This window comes from Oculina patagonica, chromosome 14, assembly GCF_052425735.1.
Source record: "Oculina patagonica isolate OP01 chromosome 14, crgOcupat, whole genome shotgun sequence".
NCBI lineage: Eukaryota > Metazoa > Cnidaria > Anthozoa > Scleractinia > Oculinidae > Oculina > Oculina patagonica.
In genome coordinates this window covers 21,241,499-21,262,886 of record NC_135771.1, presented here as the reverse complement: position 1 = coordinate 21,262,886, position 21,388 = coordinate 21,241,499, and the positions used below count along the sequence as shown (strand labels likewise).

The 21,388-nt window shown below is 38.3% G+C and overlaps 1 protein-coding gene across 1 annotated transcript; it reads left to right on the top strand.

Annotated features, from left to right (window-relative positions):
• The first annotated feature begins 2,107 nt into the window (after nucleotides 1–2,107).
• On the top strand, nucleotides 2,108–20,738 carry LOC144638822 (uncharacterized). The gene is made up of 5 exons (XM_078498103.1): nucleotides 2,108–3,351; nucleotides 5,019–5,122; nucleotides 15,530–15,632; nucleotides 17,545–17,820; nucleotides 19,223–20,738. Exons 1-5 carry the CDS (start codon nucleotides 2,202–2,204, stop codon nucleotides 19,972–19,974), a joined length of 2,385 nt encoding a protein of 794 aa, XP_078354229.1. The 5' UTR covers nucleotides 2,108–2,201; the 3' UTR covers nucleotides 19,975–20,738.
• The last annotated feature ends 650 nt before the right edge of the window (nucleotides 20,739–21,388 follow it).

The window sequence follows — 21,388 nt, the reverse complement described above, 5'->3', positions numbered from 1 at the left end:
ACCCCTATGACTATCGGATACCTTTTACTGAACTCAGAGACTCAAAGGACAGTGCAGAATGCAATATGGCCAAACAATCGACAGCATGATAATAATTTTCCAGGGTAATTTCGCTTGAGAATAAGTCAAATGAGTTCACCTTTCAGTTCAGTATTGAAGCAGCAAATGTGATATTTGTGCTTTTCGTGCAAAGGTTTGTAACATGATACCTTTGTTTTTCTCTTAGACTGCTATGATGCGTTTAAGTCTAATTAAATAAACGCCACGGATTCTACAAGAATCATACCGCATTGTCTCCTTCAGCATTTAGAAAACAACCTAAAAAATTACAAATTTTCAGAACAGTGCACGAGCAGAGCACAAACTATAAATTACAAAGCATAAAATGTCGAAATTGCGACTTTTCCTCCGAAATTGTCGATGAAAATGGCGGCTTTTCCCCCGAAATTGTCGATAAAGCATTTTGTGCGCCAGATCATGCTCTCGCCACGGTCTGGTGAACATGTCACACGCTCACTGAAGCATGAAGCCGAGAAGCACGTAGTGTGAAGATTTCTTTCAAGAAATGTCGGAAATGTCAGGAAAGCATGTTCAAACAACTTAAGACAATGTAAGAGGCAGAGGTTTTACAAAAATAAAACGGAGGTTAGTTCAACCGATGGAGAACAAATCAAAGGAAAGGAAGTGACGGATGTAATATGATACTGTTGTTTTTCTCGCAGATCGCTGTGATGCCTTTTAAGTTTAATTAAATTAACGCCACGGATTCTACAGGAATTCTACCGCATTGAAAAGCACACCACGTTAGGCTTTAATACAAAATTTCTAAACACGTCCCTGTTATTTTAATTTTCGATAGCTCGAATTTCAGTTTGATATTGAAACGGTAAACGAGATACTTTTGTTTTTATCAAAAACATGAAACATTACACTTTTGTTTTTGTCGAACCACTATGACGCCTTAGTGTTTAATTCAATTAATTTGTGGTTTTAACTTGGCACCACGGAGTCTACACGAATCCTTCTGCAGAAGAAACATGCAATGTTCGTGATGTAGACTGATCTGCGCATGCGTTTAGCACAAAGTATTTTGTTGCAGAAACAATTTTACCACAAGGAGAGCATAGTGCTTTCTGAAACAAATATATACCTTGAGTTCTTCAATTGTAAGTATCGTAAATACCCTCCCCGTTATACCAAGAGCACACGGTCAGGTTCTCTCCATCCCCTCCCCCCTTTACAGAAATAATTAATTAATTGATATTAATTAATTTATTGGTGATTAAAAGTTTACACCGCGTTAGCGGTTAAGTGGTTTAGTGGTTTAGGGGTTTAGCAAACGCCAACCCACCAAACCATCACAATAGTGCATTCTGCACTAAAAAGGTACCTCCTTCATATACCGAAAAATCTTGACATAAGCCTAGAACAGGAAGTCGATACCATTTTTTGTAGCATTAAATAAATTTAAATGATACTATCATACAGCCATAAGGTGCATCTGTTTTAAATATTTTTATCGAAATATGCCCTTTTAAATACCTAAATGACCAATATCCCTACCCTTTCATATACCTAAACTTGTGAAACAAGATTGATTGCAAGGCTGGTACAACGGCAGAAGGGCAAGATTTATTGGCCAATGGAAAGATTTCCGCACAGCCGCCTACATCACAGTTAGTCTACTAACTATGCCTACATTAATTATGTATGCAACTAACGGTCACTATACATAAACAGCAATCATGAAAAGAACGAATCAGTCAGAAAATTGTATGCTTATTGTCGCGGGGTTATAACAGTTGTTGATAATTGGACCGGGTTATAAGTAAACGAAAATTCAACTTACACAGTTTCATAGACTTGATCTCCTTAGCGTTAGCCATTTTAGAAGAATTTACCAGAACACCAGGATAGCTCAGCAGCGAACAGCAGTTCCTTCAGAACACTTGCCCGACTTTGGGACGAGGTTGACGGTGGGGGCTGGGGACGAGATTTCTGATTTTCGGATTTCCGGTCGATTACTCGATTTCTCAGCGGAAATCGAAAATCGACTATTTCGTTCCCACAAAGCTTCGCGATCGAATTCGTGAAATTGTGACAAAGATGGCGACTGGCGAACGGAGTGTTCCTCTTTTACCTTTCTTTTTAACACCACCAGAATGAAAAACTGGTGAAAATTACCCTTATCAGTGGGGATAATGTACGTCATTGTTACCTTTCTTTGCGACGAGTGGAAATCTTTGCCGATGGTCATCAGGGAGCTTGCTATTAATTTAGCAAAAGGGCCAAACTGTAAAGTTTACTGTTTTGTCTCACATACTGATTCCTCGGATATGGAAGATGCTATAAGGAATGGAGTAAATTTAATATCTGCTACGCCAAGACCAGGTCTAGACCCCTTAGACTGGTTGAAATTTCCACCACCAGAAATTCCACATACAGATATTGTGGTAGGGCATGGACGAAAGCTAGGCTCAGCAGCCTATTTCATGAAATTCAGCACAGATTGCAAGTGGATCCAATTTGTTAATGATCCTTCTGAAGGCCTTGGTAAGTATAAAGTTATTGAATTCCCTACACGAGATGTAAGTCATGTGCAGGATACAGAATTATGCAAAGCAGCAGATAAAGTTGTTGCTGTTGGTCCTCTACTGCAAGAAATGTACCAGAAAAGTCTTCCAGATATAAAGGTAGAGGTAATCACACCCGGGATTTTGGAAGAGTTCTCCAGTCACTTAACACAGCAGCAAGAAAAGGCATATGTGTTAAATGTCTTTGTCTTTGGTGGAGGTCTTGAAGATCTTGAGATTAAAGGGTACGATATTATTGGAAATGCCATTGCTGCCCTTGGAGAGAAATTTGTGCTGTATTTTGCTGGCTCATCTCCAGGTCAACATGAAGCAATTATGCTCTGGTTCCAGAAAAAAACAAAAATAACAACAAAGCAATTAACAGTACGTGGTTACCGTACTCAGAATGACTTTAAAGACATGCTGAGTGAAGCTGATGTGGTTGCATTGCCATCAAGGACGGAAGGGTTTGGAATGATTGCCCTAGGAGCTTTGTCTGCTGGTGTCCCTGTTCTGGTTTCCAATCAATCTGGAATTGCTAAAGCTCTTGAGAATGTAAATGGTGGAGATTTGGTGGTCGTTAATCCTGGAAATGCAAAAGAATGGGCTGAGAAAATCCAAAAGCTGTCCAAACAAACTAGAGAAGAACGACTGAACGATGCAAAGCTTCTCAGAGAGAACTACCGCAAGACCTACAGTTGGAGCACTCAGTGCAAAATATTTGAAAGGATGATTCAAGATTTGGTGGAAGGGCCACCTTCTTTTAATAGTACCAGTGGTATGTACATGAAGTTTCCTTTTTTTCAGTTTTATTTTGTTCTGCAGGGCATGTGCTGGCAGAAAATCAATGGTATAAACAATAAAACAAACAGTGCATTAAGTTGCTTTATAAAATGCTCAACGAATTGCACACGCTGTGATTGGTCAATTCAAACTCATTATAATCCCATAAAGCACGCTGTATATGTCACTCGCATGCTTTATCAAGTTATAATGCATGCTGCTTACGTCACAAGTTTTAGCACGCCCAATTTAACTCAACAATGCACAAGGAGAAAGTTTTTTATTTCTTTATTGTTACATGACAAGGGCAGCTGATCCCTTTTTGTGCCGGTGGTTTTGTTTCAGTCAAAGGTTTTTTGCAGCATGGAATGTGTTAGTCTACGTCCAATGATACTCAGCCTCTAACTAAATTCAGCAAATCAGAATGCTAAATTGTTGGTCCAATATTATTTAAGTTTTGGATCGGGTAAAGTTTGAAACAAATCTCAACTCAATTTGTTATTGTAAGGATGCTATTGTTGTCTTAGCTATGGCACAAACAAATATCTGTGGCAAAAACTTTACTTACAGTTTACTCCAAGTGGCCACTGATCCCCAAATGTTTTTGATAGATGGCTTCCTCTTAAACATGTCGACAAATAATGAGAAAGTTATGGCCTTGAAAGAAATGGCTTTAAAACGTAAAAGAAAAAGGTTTAAAAATGTGTGTTTCTCCGTATATAGTAGGTTTACCCCTAAACTATAGCTTATTGTACAGCTCTCAGTGTCATGGGTAATTTATTTATGTTGCATCTCACATATACATGTACATGTATATCAGGAAAAAAGTTTGAAAAGTTATAGGGGTGGTCAATCAAGTAACAAAGAGGGGGGAGGAACAATTTTATGTTTTCAAAATGCAGATCTTTCCAAGGCAATTTTGGTGGTAAAAATTCAAATAAAACATTTCCATAAGCATTTTCCATTCTCGTCCCCATAGCCCTTATGTTTCTCTTAGCTGGCTGTGCCTTGGCACAAGAAAACAAAGGGCTCTGGGGACACAGGATTTCCAGTCCTAGATTCTAGGACTTCTGGTCTTCATGTACATGTACATGTATGGGGTCATGACATTTCAAAAGAATGTATGAGAGAGTCATTACGTTTTCGGCTTCTGTTTAGGAAGTCTTTGTTCCAAACAGTCAATCACAAAACTTCAAATTAATTCAAAAATCCTATGGCCCCAGAGCCCTTCATTTTCTTATTCCAAGCCGGCTAAGAGAAACGAAAGGGCTGTGGGGACGACAATGAAGCATTCTCATGAAAGTTAAGCCGGGTTTACATCTCTGTGCATATCTCTGCTGTCTAAGGTCATTACTGGTGCACTAAACTTTGGACTGCTGACAAATAATTGTTGTGTCATCTACACTATCAAATATATTTGTCACATAAAAATTGCCCAACAAATATATTTGATAGTGTAGATGACACAACAATTATTTGTCAGCAGTCCAAAGTTTAGTGCACCAGTAATGACCTTAGACAGCAGAGATATGCACAGAGATATGCATACACAGTGGACCACATATATACATGTATGCTGACTCAATATTTGCCACATTTTATGTGACGAGTCGTCTAAACGACTAATTTTTTATGTGACAACTTTTATTTGTTACATAAAAGGGGAGATCATCGAGAGACAGTTTCAGATGCCACCCAGGATATTTGGAGCACTGTTTGGATCAGAAGATGGCAGTGAACAGGAGACAGAGAGCATTGCATCGGAGGTAATTCAATTCACAATTAGACAACGAGCTGGAGTTTTCTATGAGCAAATAGCAAATAGTCAAATACAGTATTGTGAAAAAGTAATACACCCGAAAAGCGCGAATTTCGTTCTTTGTTCTCGCGAAATTTCGCTCGAAAAGTCGCACAAAAAGTTCGCGTCAGTTCGAGCGAAATTTCGTGAGAACAAAGGCCGATATTTCTTCGAATTTTCCTTACCTCAACGATAATTCACGAGAATTCGCAATATTTCGCTACTCACTAGAAGAAAATTCGCGTGCAGCTGAACAGTAGTTTGCTAGTCTTCGAGCAAAATTCTCCTCCTGATTGATAGGATTGCTTGGTCATGTTACTTGAAACAAATATATCTTGGCTACCGTTCTTTTCAATTCGATGTAACGTGAACAAAAACTGTTCCATATTAAGTCTAAATAACACCACAACAATCTTGAGTGATAAGAATAATTTATTACTTACCAAAAGTTCCAAGTTCATTAAGGCAAACAGTGTGTTCCTAAAAACATATTTCACGGAAAGATCGCGCTGACATCGAAAGCAAAATTCGCTGCAGATGTTACTAGTTCTCGCATATTTTTCGACCCTTTGATCCAGATAAAAGACGAGCATTGCAAGGAACCTTTCTATAGACTTTCTTCTTCACTTAAGCGTAAAAAGGTCTCAAAGTGTACGATTTCCACGTATCAACATCGCAAAACATTCGGAAATCGTCTTGTCGAAGCAACCTTGTGCCCAGGACACTCTACCATTGTCATAGCAACCATTTGGCCCCAGATCCTCCGAGTGCTTGCATGTGTTCGTTCGCTCGTAAGTTGATGTTGATCGGCAGAATATTGTTATAATTTTTGGACTTCTGTACTTTCTTGGATACCAAGAAGAGAAAAGATGAGAAGAATTACTGTTTAGCTAACCGGTGTAAAGATTTAACGGTGGAAAGGAAAGGACTTTACCTGCTAAACAACTGTAACTTGTTAAGTTGTTATGTGCCAGGCTCCCTGTTCGATAGACATGCAGTTGTTCTGAGTTGTTTTACGCTATTAGGCTGCACGGAAACAGGCTATTTTAGTTCATTGTCAGTTACAGGTAAATACCTTGGTAGCTGGGAGCAATTGCAGAATACCCCGCAAATGAGATTCATCTTATTGAATAACAATAGTTCCTATTGTTCCTTGCCTCGTTCTTCAAAGAGTTCCGACTCGGTGAATCTCATTTGCGGGGTATTCTGCAATTTAGCTGAAAGATCTAAATTTCGTTCACGGCGAGTTTTGCTTGAAACATCTATAACTGCCTCGAAATATCGCCACAAAAGTTCAGAATCAAGCGAATTATCGTGTGATAGTGCGTGAAAATTCGCGAAAGTGCGCGATAATTCGCGACAAATTACCGCACACAGCGAATTATCTTTCGAAATTTCGCGTGGTTCCAAACAATAGATGTCACGAAAATACGACGAAACTGAGCGAAATGTCGCAGAAATATCGCTTCAAGCGAAATTTCCTCGAAAAGCCCCGAAAAGCGCGAATTTCGCCGAATTTCGGGTGCATTACTTTTTCACAATACTGTAGGTGCAGCCAAGTTGACTATCACTCATAAAAAATGAGGGAGGGTGGCCTATTTTTAACTGCGCTGCACAGTTCTTGCTCTGCACAGGGTTTATTATTATTTGTCGTTTTGTCGGTGACCTGTACCAAACCTCCACTCGGTCAGGCTCATGTCAAGCGATTTGTTTAGAAGCTACAAATCAGTAACAAATGGAAACATTTTCTTATTTTTTGTCCTTACAAAGAATGTTTAGTGTGAAATATTCGATTTTGAAGCGTTTTATTCAAAGGAAATTCTAAATTTTCATGCGTCGAAAGAAAAATATATTTCAGCGGGCCAGAATCTGTGAATAAATACCATTACGTTGGTGTAAAAGAATGTGCTGACATGACAAGTTTCACTTTCGATCGGCTAGAACTAGAGTCACGTAATTTTTCAAAGCTATTATCAGCTACCTTTCAAATCTTTGCGAATCCGTTAATCTTTACTTACAAAAATTAAATTAATTCAGTGTGAAGTATTTTGAAGCGTTTGAATCAAAGAAAATACTAAAATTTCACGCTTTAAATAAATACGCTTTAGCGGGCAAGAATTTACATTTATTTACATTACGTTTGTGTCCTGGAATGTGCTGACGTTAACAAATTTTTACTTTCACAAGGCACTGATCGGCAAGAATCACGCAATGCTCTGAAAGGTTTAAATCTGCTACAAACAGAAACTAAACAAATCCTCTGGTCTAAACTTAGCATGTTCCTATGATTCCTGCATTAATATCGACTTTTTAGCGTTATTTACAGTACCGCTCAAATGTAAGTTGACAGTCTCGACTCGATCCTTGAGACTCGATCCTCGACACTCGAGACTCGATCCTCGAGACTTGAAACTCGAAATGTTCGAGTTTCGAGTCTCGAAGATCGAGTCTCGAGTGTCGAGGATAGAGTCTCGAGGATCGAGAAACAAGGCGGTCTCGAATATTCATAACTCAAAAGGCTTTCGAGGAAACGATTTATTTCTCGAGGAAAGAATAAAAGCCGCTCGCACCTCATGTACAAGTGTTTCGCGTCCAAATTCAGAACCTTCCCCGACATGTAACATTCGACAGTACGATATATTCGCGCCGATCGTAATTCCGTTTACTTACCTAAAAGTACTGACACAAACTCGTCCTTGAAAGCCGTGATCGACGAATTAAATTTAGAAAAGGACGTGAAAAGAACTAGTCTTGTAGTTCAAACTTGTGCTATCCCTTGTCAACCCGCCGTAAGTGCATGTTTTCAACCACGAAGATATTTCAGTTTTTGGTTTACAAGTTCATCCTGAGTTCTCGCAAATAAAACTACAAATTTTATTTCTTTCACAAAATGTTCTGTAATTCAGCATCTGAAGCATTCGATGCGAAACGATTTAAATGTTACGAATCTTGTAAGCTGAGCCGTAGAATAGCACCGACAAAATCGCGCAAGCAAGTTTCAGAAGCCTGAATTTCAGACGTCTCTTTCTGGTCGCTACTGAAATTCAGACAAAAGTTTCCGTAAATAAAACCGGTTCTTAAATTTGAGTTGTAAAAATTCTGTAGACGGCAAACGAAACATTCCACGTGAAAAACATTGAAGCCGTGAAGCCTTCCGTAAATAAATGGCGAGTATAGCTAACTGTCGTGGGTCGTGGGTCGTGGGTGGGAGTCGTGGGTCGTGAGTGTGGGTAAAGTCGTGGGTGTGGGTAAAAGTCGTGGGTAACAAAAAAGTAAAAAAAAATACTGAACAAAAATTTGTGACAAAATAATTCGGACTAAATCTGAAGACTTCCGATGATATCAACGAAAAATTCTGAAGTCGTCCGAAAACTTTCAAGAATTACGCGAACATAGCCGAACATTTTAAGAAAGCTTCCGAACATAACCGCGAAGTCCCTTGTCTGAGCAAAGAACAATATTGGCCGTTTTCATATTATAGACGCGTTACCCATCTGGACGAGCATGGGCACATTTTTAGTTTGTATGGTTACACATGTCTCTAGGATAGGCAAAAGACACGTTACCCGTCTAGACGAGCTACCTTTCGTAATGCGTCGCTCAAAACGCAGTACGTATTTTATACTTTATCCGCAGCCCGTAGCCCGCGTTTTAAACCTCAGTTTGTAGTCCGTAGTCCTCAGTCCGTGACGAAAAACACTCATTCATATAATAGCAATAATACGTGCTTGTTATAAAAATAAGCACAACGATTTGGAAGAGCTAGGAAGGCGCAAAATTATATGCAGTGCCTCGGGTGTCGGTAAAATAAGAAAGCTCTCGAAAAGTTCTCACAATTCCAAGTGTGTAATAGGTTGTAGTAAAACTGTTGGCTGCAATATTTCCGGGTTCGAATCGCACATCTTGTCTCTTTGGCCAACAAGCGAGGCCATTGCATGATTTTATTAGTAAACCAATCAGAAGAGTTTTTTTGTAACCACAAACGGAACCATCAAAATTTCCCACGGAAAAAATGCCGATCAGTCTGCAACGTACAATGTCACGCAATATAAAGTCATCGTTCTTGTCGCGCGAGGGGAGTGTGCGAGGACGAAATGCTAATGTAACTCAGAATAAGATAAAAATTTAATATTAATTTCCATGTGAATATTGTATTTATTACTCTTTTCTTCCGCTGTTCTTTTCTCAGACAAGAGGCTTTGTAAATGTTGGGACTTCCGACGACTTCGGAACTTTTCGTTAATATTACCGGAGATCTTCAGTTTTAGTCCATTTGCAAGCGATCAATCTGATCGCAAAATTCTAAGCACTGATCATGCTCCATTTCATAATAATTATTGCTTTAATATTTTAAATTTATTTTAATATTTTAAATTCATTTAAATCTTAATTAAAACTATTTTGTTTATCTGTGCCTAAAATATGTTGGTGTTCTAGGAGTATTTCGCAGTGTTTCTCGTTTTAAAGACATCCCAACAAATTGTCGAGCAGAAAGAGCTCTTAAGAGTACCTTGGCTGGGACGAAACTCTGCGTCAGACTAGCCATGAACGAACTAGTTTGTCACAAATTTTTGTTTAGTATTTTTTTTTACTTTTTTGTTACCCACGACTTTTACCCACACCCACGACTTTACCCACACCCACGACCCACGACTCCCACCCACGACCCACGACCCACGACAGTTAGCTATACTCATAAATGGCAAGACAGACTTCTGTCGCGCCATCGCGTCTAGCTTGAAATGAGCGTGTTTTATTTTTTGTGAATTTGGCATAAAATTCTGAAAAACCTAAATTCTTCTTGAATGAAACTTGTCTTCATTTATAACACAGATATCGGCGTTAATTATTATTACAGCTTTAGAGAAGTTATACAAATTTTTCCTTTTATAAGCGGCGCAGTTATAAAAGTTGGCAAAATTTGCATATGTCAAAAGTAATTGGAAACCTTTCGCATGAACTCTAGCGTAAATAAATGTAACACAACGCCGCACACAAGTATCCGATTTAGATTCTTTCATACACACGTAAACTGCGTTTTTCAAAAGAAAACTAAATGACAGAGTGAACTTTAAGGTTTAATATTTGCATCCTAAATCATAACACAAACAATCGTATGCGTGACATTGAACACGTGCTTCATGTTTGTCCTAAGATCGCCTGAACGCAGGTTGTATTTGTCCATGTTGATTCGGCGGGACCGCGCTAACTCCAACTCGGTTACCTCTGGTTCGATTTGCCCTCAATTCATTCACTATCGACGGTTTCAAGCTCCTATTTCGAACATTTTGGGACGGTTCGAAATATTAAACGACCAAACGCGCGTTGCTACAGCAGAGATGAGTAGCCGGCACGCTGGCTTCGACCATAGTACAACACTCCAGAGTGCGGCCCGCTTGAGCAATTTTATTCTCGAGGAATCATTCAAGCGACAAGCTCATTATTTTTCTCGACTCGAGACTCGATCCTCGAGACTCGAGTCTCGAGTCTCGAGGATCGAGGCTCGAGGGACTGTCAACTTACATTTGAGCGGTACTGTATTTTTGGAGCTGTGTCATCTATAGGATTTCTGAAATCTGATGGAAAACCACTGAGACATCATTGGTAAATTAATTCCCCGGGGAATTCCCATTCAGCAAAACACAGGTCTAGTGTTCTTGTCAAATTTAATTTAATTATTTGCTCCAATATTCCATTTTCGGAGCTGGTTATTCAATCTTTAAATGGTAATTCAAGACAACACTGGATGCTGAATTAAAAGATTTTTTTGTTTCATGGATCAGGATCGTGGGAATTAAATTTGGCCACCATTTGCATATAAGAAAAATGTTTAATTTCAGATGGAACTAGTCAACCATGAAATGTCACGCAAGGTGTTTTCTTACCATCTTGTTTGTCAGTCGCAACATTGTTCGACGCAGGTAAAGGGGATAAGGGGAGGGGGGTGCATTTTTTGTTCCCCCCACATGGCTCCCCAAAAGTGCTCATGAGACCGGCGCAGTTGTAAGCTCTTAGAGCTCTTGTTTTAGTAGAATCTCTTAAGGATTGCAGTCTAAAACCCACAACTCTATGTTCTTTTGAGCCAATCGAGACTTACAGTATTACCCTTTAAAGGCCAAACATATTTTTAGTCATGTGCTACCACCAATTAGTATACACTCAGTCATGTTCTACTGAAAAGCTGAGAAGCTAATTGGTTCTCCCATTTTTAGTGCAGAATGCACTATTGTGATGGTTTGGTGGGTTGGCGTTTGCTAAACCCCTAAACCACTAAACCACTAAACCACTAAACCACTAAGCCACTAAACCGCTAACGCGGTGTAAACTTTTAATCACCAATTAATTAATTAATATCAATTAATTAATTATTTCTGTAAAGGGGGGAGGGGATGGAGAGCACCTGACCGTGTGCCCTTGGTAAATCGGGGAGTCCATTACGATACTTACAATTGAAGAACTCAAGGTATATATTTGTTTCAGAAAGCACTATGCTCTCCTTGTGGTACAATTCTTTCTGGAAAAAATACTTTGTGCTAAACGCATGCGCAGATCAGTCTTCATCACGAACATTGCGTTTTTCTTCTGCAGAAGGATTCGTGTAGACTCCGTGGCCCCAAGTTAAAACCACAAATTAATTGAATTAGACAGTAAGGCGTCATAGCAGATCATGTGAAATATTTCTTGATATGGCAATGCTGTTTTCTTAGAAAAGGTGATCTAGCATCTCATAATTAATTGATAACCTGATAACATCTGTGTTATAATCAATGTCGCCTTCTTTGCAGAAAATAAATCACGTTACCATAAACATCATGTTACATCCGTTTTTGACAAAAACAAAAGTATGTTACATGTTTTTGACAAAAACAAAAGTATCTCGTTTGCTGTTTCAATAACAAACTGAAATTCAAGCTATCGAAAATTAAAATAACAGTGACGTGTTTAGAAATTTTGTATTAAAGCCTAACGTGGTGTGCTTTTCAATGCGGTTGAATTCCTGTAGAATCCGTGGCGTTAATTTAATTAGACTTAAAAGGCATCACAGCGATCTGCGAGAAAAAAACAACAATATCATGTTACATCCGTCACTTCCTTTCCTTTTATTTGTTCTCCATCGGTTGAACTAACCTCCGTTTTATTTTGTAAAACCTCTGCCGCTTTAGTGTTTGAACATGCTTTCGTGACGGTTCCGACATTTCTTGAAAGAAATCTTCACACTACGTGCTTCTCGGCTTCATGCTTGAGTGAGCGTGTGACGTGTTCACAGCGCTTTCGTAAATCGTAATTAGGTATGCAAAAACTTGCACCGGGATTTTTGGCGTGAACACCTGATAACCAGGAAACAAATATCCTAGCTGTACTGCGTTTTAAAAACCCTTTCGAAAAAGATGTTTTTTGATTAGATTTGTTCTTTAGTTTTGAGAATCGTCTTTCGTGCAGTTTAAACCGTAACTTAATTAAATTAAACAAATGTCATCGATGTCGCCGTAAAACAAACAAAAAACAAGAGTTTCATGTTACGGCATTTTCAAGGAAAACAAAAGTATTTTGTTACAAACGAACGAAAGTGTCGTGTTACGTTTGCAAAGATTAACGTAAGGAACACCTAGGAAAGAATACAAGTAGCCTGTGAACAGTTTTTCCGAAAGTAAAGTAAAGCAAATAAACACGAACATATATAAAACATCATACTTTCAATTGTTCCATATTGCATTCTGCACTTACCAAATCATCGAGATTTTTTCTATTTGCTGATAGAACATGATCGCATGTGTATAAAACTCTAAAAGGAACAATTATTCTTAATTTTTACATGTAGCTTAAAAGTACCGTAATCACCTGCAGATAAGCCGCACCCTGAATTTAGCACCTCAAATTTTGGAAAAAATTTTTTTTGAAAGTAAATCAAAGAAAAACCAAAGTCGAGTCTTCTTCGTCGATCAAACGTAAACTTAATGAACATTGAACATAAATATTTCAGTGTTACCCACAATTTCAGCACTTTAATATAATGAACATCAACTTTGACATACGGTTGATCTTTTTATGGTATTTGTTGACATGTATTTCCTCAATAAACACAGTTTTCCCATGGATTTTTGTGTGAAAACAAGAATGCACTTTTGCAGAACGTTCGTAGCTTAGTAACCAGGCATTGAATCAGAACCAAAAATGGGACTGGGGCGAGAACGAACAAGCAAAACAAGATGGAGGCGTTCGGGTTTCGTTGCTATCCTATCGATAAAATGAGATTTAGGAGCCGTCTGTTGGAGATAAACTTGTTGCATTAAGAGAGTTTCGTAATCAGTTCTGCTAATTTGCCATCAAAGTGCTAAAGGGGGAAGAAACAGGAGGCCATGATCTGCATCTACCATGCCAATACTTGTGGTATTTTCTTGCTCATGGTGTATTAATAAATATTCTGTTGAAGGTTTTGGCCATTGCAAACAGTTTTTAGGGGCTGTCAAACTTGCAAAAGCAATGACCAATTTTTCCTTGCAATGTTATGTAATATGAATTTGCATACTTTTCCATAAAAGTGTCGATTCACGAAAATTTTTGGCACCTTTTCCAAAATAATGTTCCCGCAGATAAGCTACACCCTCGATTTTGAGCAAAGATTTTTGGAAAAAAAGTGCGGCTTATCTGTGGGTTTTTACGGTACATAAAATTGTAGGTTTTGGTCTGCAATCCTTTAGAGTTTCTACTAAAACAATTAGACTACCCGCCCTCGTTTTCTATGAGCGATAGTGAACTTAGTTGCACCTCGTTGACTACATGTATTTGCTCAAAGAAACCTTGGGCTCGTAATCTAACTGTTAAATAGAAAACAATGGAAGATCCAATCAGATTATCAGATTTCCAAAAGAACACAAGTAAGTATCTACTAATTAACCCATTGGCTCCCGTGCTGGCCTAAGCCGGCCTTGACCATCGTTGCTCCTGCTTCCATTTGTAACGTCATCATCTCTGATCAAAAAGGCATCACTTACACTCAATCTCTGTAGGAGAAAAAGCTCTTTCCATTGATGCCTCAATTAGAGTGATTGGGTAAATTGTGCTTGAAACACCCACAAAAATGGTTAAAAATTTAAGTGAAACACTCGTAGGAGAACTTGCCTCAGCCACCCATGGCTCTTCAGTGGCGAGTATTTCCTGTTTGGATGGCACTTTCTTGAAAATTCCTTAACTGCAAGCAAGCCCAGTTATAGGCCAACAACTACAGCAAAAAGATAAGAAAAGGAGAAAAACGAAAGGCAAGAAAAAAATGAAAAACGAAAAGCCTAGAGTGGTAGGGCACTTTCTCGTTCAGTTGTGATTTGTGCGCATGCCTGAACAACAATGACCTAAACTCCGATGATTGTGGAAAGAAAGGCATGCTTCCAGGTTGCAAGTGACTTTTTGAGTAGTTTGGAGCTTGATTGGTTCATAAATGACAATAAAAAGTAAAAAACGTCCAATAAATGCAGTTTTTTTTCAAAATCTCTGGGAGTCAATGGGTTAAACAAACAATGTATAGTTGTAACTAATTCTTAGTTCAAATCATTATGTATTTATTTTATTAATGAGTACATGTATGCACAAACTACGACAAGTGAAGCCGACAACGAACAAAATATTCAAGAGAATATAGTTCATTGTATAAGTAATTACACATTATTTTTCTCAGCTTTGTGTCTGTGTGCTGGCACATAGTGAATTACCATAATTAGATTCACAGGTTTGAATATATCACGTTGTTATAAACATTGACTTAAAATGTCTTTGGAAGCCTAAAAACCTGCAATTTTGTGTCCAAGTGTTCTCTGCTTATATAGAATATCAGGAGTCGATTCACGAGGAACATTAACTTAGTTTATTCTATTGTGTTATGAGGAAGCAAATTTTGGAATTTTCTTTTAAAAAATAAGATAGCCTGGTTCAAAGTTTAGATTTTACATTTTCACTATCTTAGTAGCAAATAACTTCCAGCAGTTTTTGAATATGAGAATTTCGTTTCTGTCATAACACAAAAGAGTTTATGATTTATCATTAGGTTATATAGTCATTTAGTTTGGTGTGCTAACATGTACACTGTATTCTCGCTGACAACTTGGACACAAAATCACATTATCTGCTGTTAAACTTTTAAGGGCTTGTAACATAACAGTTGACGGTCATCTCTAGGTAAAATGGCAATCAAAATGTAACTCCATCATCCTCTAAAATTCTTTATAAGTTTTAGTGGAATCGGTGTTCAAAATTTGGCGAATAAAGCTTTACAAGATAACACCCCCTCAAGAAATTTGGCTCATAACTTTATTAATGAGCAAGGGTTCTGTACTAACAGCCTACAGTGTGTAACAGACCATTATTTTTACCTTTCCTTTCAAAGGTATGCAAAATGTCTAAAGAAACTCCTAACTCAAGTGACACTGGTTTCGATGAAGAAATGGATATCAATTATACTGCTAGAGCAATGGATATTAGCTGTAATGGTAATTAATTATACATGTACATAAAAAAAATGACTTGTCCAAAAGAACTTTCATTATTAGCTGGGCACCACAACCCTACCGGTATGTTCTGTTTAGTGTACATACATTGTACCGTCGTTTATACATATATATTTTTTTTTGCCTTAGAATGTTTGTGTTAGCTTTAACGTTTTTCATTAACCGCTTTTTTTTCCTTTGCTTTATTGCCAACCACCTCCTTAGTATTAATGTAATTTAACTTCACTCAGCTCGATAAGCTTTTTAGTTTTTCTGAGTGTTATTACCATATTCTGTTTTAATTATATAGTCATTTATATGACGTAAGGATTCAGCTTGTTGATAGGTCAGGTGTACAGGGGAGCAGTACCTTAGGGATAGGGAGGCGCAGTGGACATACAAACCAAGATCAATTTATCCGCAGGGGTTAAATAGTGATGATTTCTTTTGTAGTAGAAACCCAAGAAGAGATGTTTTTTAGAGTTATTGTACTTATATTTAATTTTTTGTTGATTTTTGTGAAGCGCGCGATCAATCGCACGCGCATCTTGAGTTTTATTGTATCTTAGATTTTATTGTAACGCGCGCTACCTAGCCTGTGCGCAGCATTATTTGATTGTAATAGTAGCGTCTCACGCCAGCTTACGCGTATTTGTGTAACGGTTTGAACCGCCTTTCATCAGTTGCGCTGATGAAGTGTTTTTAATAAACACGAAATATCGGCAAAGTCGACTTTCCAGTTTTTATGACACATAATTTTTTTTTCTGGATTCTATATCGCGACAGAGGATGTTGTTGATTAATTTTCTGTTTTAATTATATATATATATATATATATATTTTTTTTTTCTTTTTCAAAGCAATGTATCTAGGTACTTTTTCTGGTAATAAAGTTGTTGTTGTTGTTGTTGCTTTCATCTTAACATGAACATGTGCCACTGAAACATAATCTAATTCTGGGTATTTAAATAATGTGGCATGATTGGTTGGCAAACATTTGAAGTTCAACAGACCGTAACACAAACTTTAGCACTCGAAATGCTTACCATAAACACTGAGTATGGGCAACACTTAACATTTGTACACTAGAGGTGATTCAAGTGAACCTGCAACACAGATCAGGATCTTCCGCCATTTTGAAACCGGCATGTGTTGAACTTTTGGTGCAAAAGTTGCCGTTATGTTCTGCAAAACTTTAAATGTTGACGACCAGTTATGCCACCTTTAATACCCAATTAGATCATGTTTCGGCGGCAGGTGTTCACGCTTAGATGCAAGCGACAGTATTGAGTGAGAAAGTAACAAGCAAAAAATACAGAAACATTGACTTATACCAAATTGAAGTGCCAAAAAGCTGGAGGAGAAGGAATAAACTTTGGCACATTTAAGTTTAGTTCAGGCATGCAGTCAAAACACCAGCTAGAGATGAAAGAAATTCATTAAGAAATTGTTGTATCACAGATAGTTACATACATCTTTAGCTTTTAAAAAGGGTAGAAAATAACGCAGTAGGATTTAAATCATTCTGGTACTTGATTTTTGTCCATCTAAAATTATATTACTCGATCTCCTGGTGGATTCCATCTTAACCTGTTTGTATGGTTTGGAAGGACAAGCATCACCAAATGTTCACCACATTGTAAATATACATGTATCCAAAAAAACATCCCAAAACCTGGTAAAGCTGCTTGGCCCTCCCTTCTTGGGGTGACATGTAGCATTTGCAAGGTTCTTCAGCATTGGCTAAACAAAAAAATAGGCAGAGAACAGAAACAATGCCAGGTTAAACAGTAACGAATGAAATAGAACTTTAAAAGTGGTACAGGTTAACTTCCCTCCTCAGTTCATTAGTTCAGTCTATAATTAGTCAATTCAAGTGTCTTTGTTTCAAGACTTGCTCTCATTATTTCAACAGAAGAAACCGTTGATCCAAGACAGTCTGTGGTCACAGAAAAGCAGCTGTCTGACTTAAGTGATGACATAGCAACTTGTTGGCAAAAATTAGGACGAAAGCTTGGGATAGAGGCATCAACGATTTGCAATTTAGATGAGGAGTACAGAAGTGATTATGACAAAGCTAATGCTCTCCTTATCATGTGGAAGGAACAGCATGGGAGTGGTGGGCTTGCAGGACTTCTTGCAGATGCTTTAGAGAGCATTGGAAGAAAAAGCATTGCAGAAAAGCTACTTGGTGAGTGGGTATCCTGTGTGAGATAAGTGGGTATTCTGTGTAGGATGCTGCTCAACCTCGTACCCAGAGTCTTTGTTCCTGTAAACCAGTGTTCAGGAAATGAGCAACCCTGTAAAGTTCTGATTGAAAGACCGAAAAATTGGACATAGCTTGATGAAGTCTTGGTGTTTTACTTCCACCATTGTTATTGTTTAAAACCAATCAAAATCCATTCTGCAATGGAACTTCTGAGAGTTGCTCGTTTTGTCAAGCTTGTGTAGTAAGAAATGAAGACTTGAGGTACGAGATTGGATGCTGCTAAGATGTATCAGCAGACCAGGAAAAGAGTTTTTCTTTTTGGATTCTTGGATATAGTGTCAGGATACAGTAAAAAATCTTTATTTCTTCCTGGTTATTAATGTTGCAGTTCCTAAGAAGTTATACTAACTTAATCAGATGCAAAAAACACACAGTTTATGGTGTAAAGGGGGAATAGTGCTCTGCAATCGGTGGCAGACAATCTTCTGTTGCCAAAAGCTAATCGGACAAGTTGGCAAGGCCAAAAGCTTATGTGCTCTAGTTCTAAGTCTAACTCTTAAAGGTACTGTGAGCTGACCTCTGGTCAACATCGTGCTGGACTGTAGACAGTTGTGACTTGTCAAGCCTCACGTATCTCCCCAGCACTACAAGCCTAATCCACCAGCATGTGCTGGATTGGACAACAAAAGGCATAAGAGCATAAAATAGCACCACAAAAATAGCGAAAATGAAGCTTGGGGAAGTCACTGCAAAACGTAACTGATAGCGTCATGCAAGAGGTGAACCTTGTTTTATTCAATTAATTTCAACAACAATCTAGCAATCAAGCAGTTACAGTTACACAAGTGATACAGCTAGCGAATGATGCTAAAGCCCATTCTATAAACTTGCATAGCCAGACCTGCTGACTGGATTCAAGCCAATGCAAACTGTGTACAATAGAAACTAAGGATCTCATGAAGGCTTTAGTGAGACATGAACAGTTATATATAAAAGACAGTTTGTGAAGTTTTCGTCAGTCCTAAAAGCAACTTAACCTAACTGCCTGTAAGAATATTCTGTCAGTCACTGAAAGAGGCTAGAAAAATTGAAAACAGAACTGCCAGTTTTCTCAGACCTTCTCTTGTCCAAAGTTTGCATTGCTGTTCACATGCAATATGTCAGTGAGTACGAACAGGCTACATTTTTATCTACTGTATGGCCATATACAGTGTAACAAACATCTTGTTAACTGAGCTAAGTCAGCCTGTATGGGAGAATCTTAAACTGGGTTGTGAGTACAGACCTCGCTGCATTTGGTCTGTACAAACAACATGGGTCAAGATTCAATCGTCCTGCTCAGTCAATGAGCTAAGTGTTATTTTTTTTATTAATGATCTTGCAGAGATGAGTGAAATTCAGATATTTGAAAACAAGTCACTGCACCTTTCTGCATTGGGTGGAAATATTGCTAGTATTGAGAAATTGTTGTCTCAAGGATGTGATATCAATGCAAGAGAAAGCGACGAAAAGACACCCCTGATGATTGCGGCATGTCATGGTAAAGCCAAAGTTGTGAGCTTTCTTCTTAAGAGTGGAGCAGATGCATTTCTGAAAAGCGAGGATGGAAGCACATTGCTTCACTTTGCCTCCCGGGGTGGTAATGTCACCATCATCGAGGAAGTGGTGAAACAGGGGCTTCACATTGATTCGACTGACAGTGTTGATAACACACCATTAATGTATGCAGCCATGGATGGCAGGATACAAGTTGTGAACTGTCTTTTAAAGCTTGGGGCAGACCCGTTTCTGAAAGGAAGGTATGGCAGGAATTCTCTGCACTGGGCTTCAATTAGCGGAAATATCCATGTCATAGAAGTTTTCCTATCTCATGGTGTGGAGGTTGATTCGAGAGATTGGTCTGGAAAGACCCCACTGATGTATGCAGCTAGTTTAGGCAAGGAGGAGGCTGTAACCTATCTTCTGCATAAGGGAGCAAATCCTTTATTGGAAAGCAACCTCAGACAAAATTTGCTTCACTTCAGTTTACAGGGTGGTAGCTTAACCATCATAAATGCAATGCTGTCTCACGGTGTTGATATTCCCAATCATCCTTGCATGTCAGTCACCAATGATCCTTGTTCAAGTGTTGAATGAGTCTTGCATCTTGTTTAATGAAATAGTCGTCATATTAGGGTGGCCATTATCAAGACAATATTTTGTACAGACATTGGTTAAATGAAGAACTATACAATTATTTTGTTTAGAATTAAGTGCAATTTGGTGTGATTTTAAGTAAAAGATCTTTGTAAATATTTATACATTATTTTTTGACTCATCGTATTACAATGTTAGGTGGCTGATTTTCTTAATATGGGTTCCCATTAAACTTGCTCCTTACAAGGTGAAAGCTGTATCCATTATGTAATAACTTTGTGACATTTTTACTCAACACTGCTTCTACTGTTATCTACAGAAACTGATGCAAGCGTCAGGAATCATCAATTACTAAGGTTCTATAATTGTCAATCAAATTAATATTCTGATGTGAAAATATATGATGGCAAGATAATTCAAAATTCATCATAAAAATCATAAAACGCAGTGCCATATTATGAGCTGACATAAACATGAAATAATTAGCTTGCTGCCAATACTAGCCAAACAGAAACTTGCTGTGTAATTGCACAGTTGAACATAAATTTAAGTGCTCAACTAACTTTGTTATACATGTCAGTTTGCGTAACCTTTTGACATGTTCATATTTAAAACAGTGACAGTAGACACTAAATATTATAAGAAAGTCAGGATAAAATGTTTTCATTACATCTTTTCCTTTACAAACTGCCAAGTGAAATGTTTGTCTACATAAAATAAGCATACATAGTTTTTGTAGCATATTAAAAGGCAACATATTCATGTTTTGACTCACCGCTTTTCATTGCTCCGTTCCTTGTAAACCACATTGAAGTCAAATTTTCATTAGGTAGGGACTTCAATGTCAATTGTCATCAGCACATTAAGGCGAGAAGTAGTTAGCTTGTTTCGGAGGGCAGTTTTAATTCGGTTTTTTATTGACTATTTTGCTTGTTTACAAGCAAAATGAAAAGATATAATGGGGAAGCTTGTTACTCTATCACCGAATTCCGCACATTTTTGCTAACTCCCAGGGGACTGTTTTAATTTCTCAAGGGATTACTTTCCGCTGTGGGCGATCAAAGCGTCTCACTCAATAGTAGTGCGTCAACACTTGCGATCTCGTAGAAAAAACGATTTAAAAACGTGACTAGCCCAGTTAGTTGATGAGGAATACTCTTGTTATATCATTACGAGGCGGCTCTCACCCACCTCAGTGAGTCATCCGGGCACAACGTGTGATTGTCGGATCCCCGGTAAAGCCCCAGGCTATGGCCCAAGAGCCACAGGGAGACCCCGCCCCGAACTGGAGACCGGTTGACAGTAAGGAGTGAGCTTAAAGCTCGCGGTAGGACGGCTCTCACCCGTGCCAGTGCATTCCCTAGAACTACGAAACTCTCACGCGGCTCTCTCACCAAAAGGCGTCTCGGCTAAT